This window comes from Malus sylvestris, chromosome 5 (genome assembly GCF_916048215.2).
Source record: "Malus sylvestris chromosome 5, drMalSylv7.2, whole genome shotgun sequence".
Classification (NCBI taxonomy): domain Eukaryota; kingdom Viridiplantae; phylum Streptophyta; class Magnoliopsida; order Rosales; family Rosaceae; genus Malus; species Malus sylvestris.
Genome location: NC_062264.1, coordinates 43,082,645 through 43,087,359, shown reverse-complemented (window position 1 = coordinate 43,087,359; position 4,715 = coordinate 43,082,645). Strand labels below are relative to the sequence as shown.

Sequence of the window (4,715 nt, the reverse complement as noted above, 5' to 3'; positions counted from 1 at the left end):
GTTGGTATACACTTTTTGTTACGTGCACCTCAATTCAAATTCTTAGTAGGATGCATGTAGCAAAATAATGGAGTGAGTTATATATAACAAAGTATAACCAACATTCTCACCTTAAATTATTAATATCATGCACATAGCGTAATAATAGAATAAGTTTACACATAACAGAGTGTATACCAATATGAGGGGAGAGAGAGAGAGAGAGAGAGAGAGAGATAAAACGTGTCTAAGAGTACAATCCCTACCACCATAGGGTATCTAAGCCTTCAAAATTCAGAGATCCAAAACAATATTCACAAAACCAACAGAAGAAAAAGCAGTCAGGTTCCGTGAGTTGCTTACGAAGGATGAGAGCCTTCAGCCCTTTACTACTTTACCAACCGTACGATTACCTCCGTCAGATGTCTGTACGTGGAGTCAGCAGTCAGTGGGTCAGTGGTCACACGAGTCGCACCCACTCCCCAACCCAGTCCCAGTCAAACACGCCATCGACGCAAGCCTTACCCACACCCAGCAGCAGCCCATCTCAGAATTCAATTCAAAAGTAACCCAAAAACCCACCCCAAATTCAATTCAATGGGTCAACCCAACCCGCCCTCTGTCTCCTGCTACTCAGACACCACCTCTCTGCCCGCCACGTGTCCGCCTCCTCACTACCAAACATCTAAGAGATTTTTCAATGTGACCGTCACACGTGGTGTACCACGTGTCGCTATATAAATAATGAGATATGTGTTAAAAAATTAATAACTTAAAAAATAAAATTTCTCACCACTTACCTAAAAACAAATGATGTACCACTCATATTTCCGTCACAACTAAAATTTTATCCCTTCAATCCAATTCACTATCCGAATACGCCACCCCGGGCCCCACTTCCCATGAATTATTATTTAAATAATCAATACAAGAATCTAAAAACAAAATTCCAACATACGAAATAAATGGCGGGCGCGGCTGAGCCTGACCACGCCGCCGTACAGATATCGGTAGGGCTTACATCACCACCCCCACACGTCTACTCAGGCGGCGGCTCTTTCCTTTCCTTTACCGTTAGGGCCCACAGCACTATCCTCACGTGTGCAACCCCCTCTCGCGCCCTCACCATAACCGTCCGATCGCACATGAACGCACATCTCCAATCTTGATAACAATCCAACGGCCCAAATAATTAACAAGTAAAAAAGACAGCATAATCCAATCAAAACAATTCGTATATATATAAGTAGAAAAGAGCCGTGCCGTCCAGCCGAGGATTACGGGTGTCTGAGTGGGGCCCCGAGATTTTCACTTTCTACACCCATTCAACTTCTGTCAAAACCCCCCTCTCTCTCACTTTCTCTCACTCAGAAGCTTTGCTCTCTCTCTCTCTGGATCTTTCCATGGCGACTGCAGCTGCTCCCTCTTCCTCCCGCGAGGGCCACTACAGGGGCGTGAGGAAGCGTCCATGGGGCCGGTACGCCGCAGAAATCCGGGACCCGTGGAAGAAGACGAGGGTCTGGCTCGGCACATTCGACACGCCGGAGGAAGCCGCCCTCGCCTACGACGGCGCCGCCAGGACGCTCCGAGGCGCCAAGGCCAAGACCAACTTCCCTGCGCCGATCCCCAGCGGCATCTCCCTCGATCTCAACGCTCCCTCCGCCGCCCACTGGGCCACTCACTCCGGCCGCCTCGTCGAATTCCTCCACACCGGCGTCCTCAACGACATGGGCGGCGGCACTTCCACGAATGATACGCTGCCGTTGATGGCGAGGAGGGAACCTCAGCAAGCTCCCGTTGGTGTGGCGGGAAATGTCGGCGGCGGTGGTAATGGCACGGTCGCGGATGGTTCGGGTTTCGGCAGTTCGGCGTCTTTTCTGGGACTGGTCCGGCGTGGCTTGCCGATTGATCTCAATGAGCCTCCTCCCTTGTGGCTGTGAAGAATAACATTAATCATCCCGCCGTCGTTCTGTGTTTTTCCCTCTCATCGTTGGTTCTAATTATCTCTCGCCATAATTTTTCTTTTTATTTTAGTATTTTCACTAATTATCTAAAGAAAATCTTCACCGTTACGCTTCGGATGTATGAGGATATTAATATTTGAGAGAGGAAAAAAAAATTGTTGTTCAAATTAAATTATTAGAGAGGGAGCTTTTTCTTTGTATGTATATTTCAATATTTTATGTTTTTTTTTTCCTTAATATTTTGTAATTTATCAGTTAGAAATGTCTTCTGGTTTTTCCAGTGCAGTGCGAGTGGGATCGCCTGTTTCCGATAATCTGAGCATCCCCATGAAATCTGAAGCGAAAAATTGACCCACTTGCAGTTCTGAGGCGCGTGGTAGTTGAGAGTGTCCGTATCTCTCCCGACATGACGATTGCGGTACCTTAATTATTAATTAAACTAGTTTAATTATCTCTTCGTCTGTCGAACAATTTCAAGAGCATTTTTGTGGTTGTATGCTCATTCGACACTGTCGCATGCCTTTTCACTTATTTTTATTAACTTTCACAATAAATATCTTCTTTTTTTTTTTGAAAATTAAACTAATTTAATTATCTCTTCATATTTCAAACAATTTCAAGAGCATTGTTGCTCACTATCATAATTATGTTGAGTGTTCATCATACACCTAATCATCTGTCAAGACTCACATGTGTTTTCACTTAATTATGTTAACTTTCATATTAAATGTTATTTTTTTAATTTTTCAAAATTAACCAAAATTAAGTGAAATGATAAGTAACAGATGATTGAGTGTAGGCTTTTTTGTCGCACATAAACTTGCTCCTTAAGCAATGGACTAGGATTCTCCCGTCTCTTTCTTTCTTTCTCCTTCTATTTGAACGCTTGAGATTTCATCTTTTTTTTCATCTTTGTGTAGAGAAGAAGAAGAAAAAAAAAAACTTTCTAGGGAGGGAGGGGACGGGAAAAGGGAGGCGAGAGAAACCCCATCCTTAAGGGGTTTACAGTTTTTGCAATCGAGCTTCAGTGTTTGATTTTTCACCTTCTCATATTCCTGTATATGTGCAACAGTCGGAGTCATGAAGGGACCACACTGGTCTCATGCCCTTTCTAACATTTTTCGCACGCAGAAAAGTTTAGAGTTATGTTTATGATTTTCCGCAAGCTCAGGGCCCCAATTTGACTTTTTAGTTTAATTTCTTTCATTATATTTGATTTGATATTTGTGGCTCTTATAAAGTTCAAGTAATCCGTTGCTTGTGAGCTGTGAGGACAATACTATAGCAAACCTAAAGGACATAGTTATTTTTGTAGGATTAGGAGAGCATTTCAAATATAATTTTTGCACACTTTTTACATTAAAATTCTGGCTCCGTGCAGTGCAAGTGCAACCAATGGAATATTGATGGGTACTGTTATGAACATCTGGTTACAAATTATCTAAATTTTGTATATATTGTACGATTCTTCCCGATAATTAGAGATTGTGACTAATAGTTCCAGCTAATTTTTTCAAATTCATTACAAGATACGTAGATCGTGACTACATACTTGCTAAGATCCATAAACCTAGACGATTCTTCCCGATAATTAGAGATTGTGATCGTGATTTACAGAAATTATTGTAGGGCCTAATTGATATGACAAACTTGGATTTTGGGAAAAAGTTGGTTTGTCTTGTTTGTTAATTTCATGGGACAAGTGTGAAGAGGTAGCCTTTCCTTGTTATTTAAAAGCAAGAAAATACATACGTACACAATAAAATGGCCGCGTTCTTCATGCGGTGTGATGTTGCCGGCTTTGGGTCACTTTCTCTTCTCTTTTTTTCCATCCTCTGGAAATCTCTCTCTCTCTCTCTCTCTCTCTCTCTCTCTCTCTCTCTCTCTCTCAACCCAACCAATATTTCAAAAATAATATTATTTACTTTATACAAAACCTTGATTAAAACGTTAACGATAAAAAAATCACACGCATTATTTATATGTCAATTTCAAGCCTTGTGAGTGACAACCTTTGGATTTTTCTTCTTTTTGTACATGTATTCTGTAAAATGATTCTTGATCACAATTCTCGAACCAGTAGCGAAGGACAAATACATAACTTATGTGCAATGACACAACTAACTATTTTGGTGGATTAGGGTTTGTATTTAAGACTTTTAAGTGGAAAAAAATGAACCCTCAAAGTGCAATATAATCGCAATCTTGTTCAGGTGGTTTAGTGACACTTTATCTTCTCATAATTTGAGAAGGTTTTAAGTTGAGCTCTCTTTATAATTTGTGGTATATTGTCGTTTTTTGCGGCTTGTTTGTTATAAATGCATCTTGTAGGATGACTGATACATTATACAGGCTGTGACTACAAGTTATTCGATTACTAAATTTTCATGTTATAAGAGTCTCTTTTAATTAGCTATCGGTGGTCATTTATATACGCAAAGTAATTTTAACTAGCACATTTTTACCAAACTAATGTGTTCAAAACTTCAAATATAAGAAAATAGGTAATGTTAAAGAGACCAGCTATTTAGACTAAATTTTGTAAAGTATATGATATGGTTGTTAATGATTAGATCATTACTTAAAATACGATCAACAAGTTTATTTATTATTGGTGACACATCGTATAATTTACGAATTTAATTTAAAATTTTAGCATACTGTTTGGGCCCAAAATAGCAGTTTGGGCCGAGGGAGGTATCACTTTCGGCCCGGGAAGACTACGGCGAGAAAGTCATGGGGGCTTCAGCTCATGGGCTTCTAGGCCTAGAT

The 4,715-nt window shown here is 40.5% G+C and overlaps 1 protein-coding gene across 1 annotated transcript; it reads left to right on the top strand.

Moving 5' to 3' along the window:
- Window positions 1–1,253: 1,253 nt before the first annotated feature.
- On the top strand, window positions 1,254–2,257 carry LOC126622300 (ethylene-responsive transcription factor 12-like). Its single transcript, XM_050290991.1, has one exon. The coding sequence runs from the start codon at window positions 1,383–1,385 to the stop codon at window positions 1,917–1,919; it is 537 nt and encodes a 178-aa protein (XP_050146948.1). The 5' UTR covers window positions 1,254–1,382; the 3' UTR covers window positions 1,920–2,257.
- The last annotated feature ends 2,458 nt before the right edge of the window (window positions 2,258–4,715 follow it).

Excerpts from the sequence above, each read along its gene's own strand:
- LOC126622300 (XM_050290991.1), top strand. The coding sequence starts at position 1,383 with ATGGCGACTGCAGCTGCTCCCTCTTCCTCCCGCGAGGGCCACTACAGG.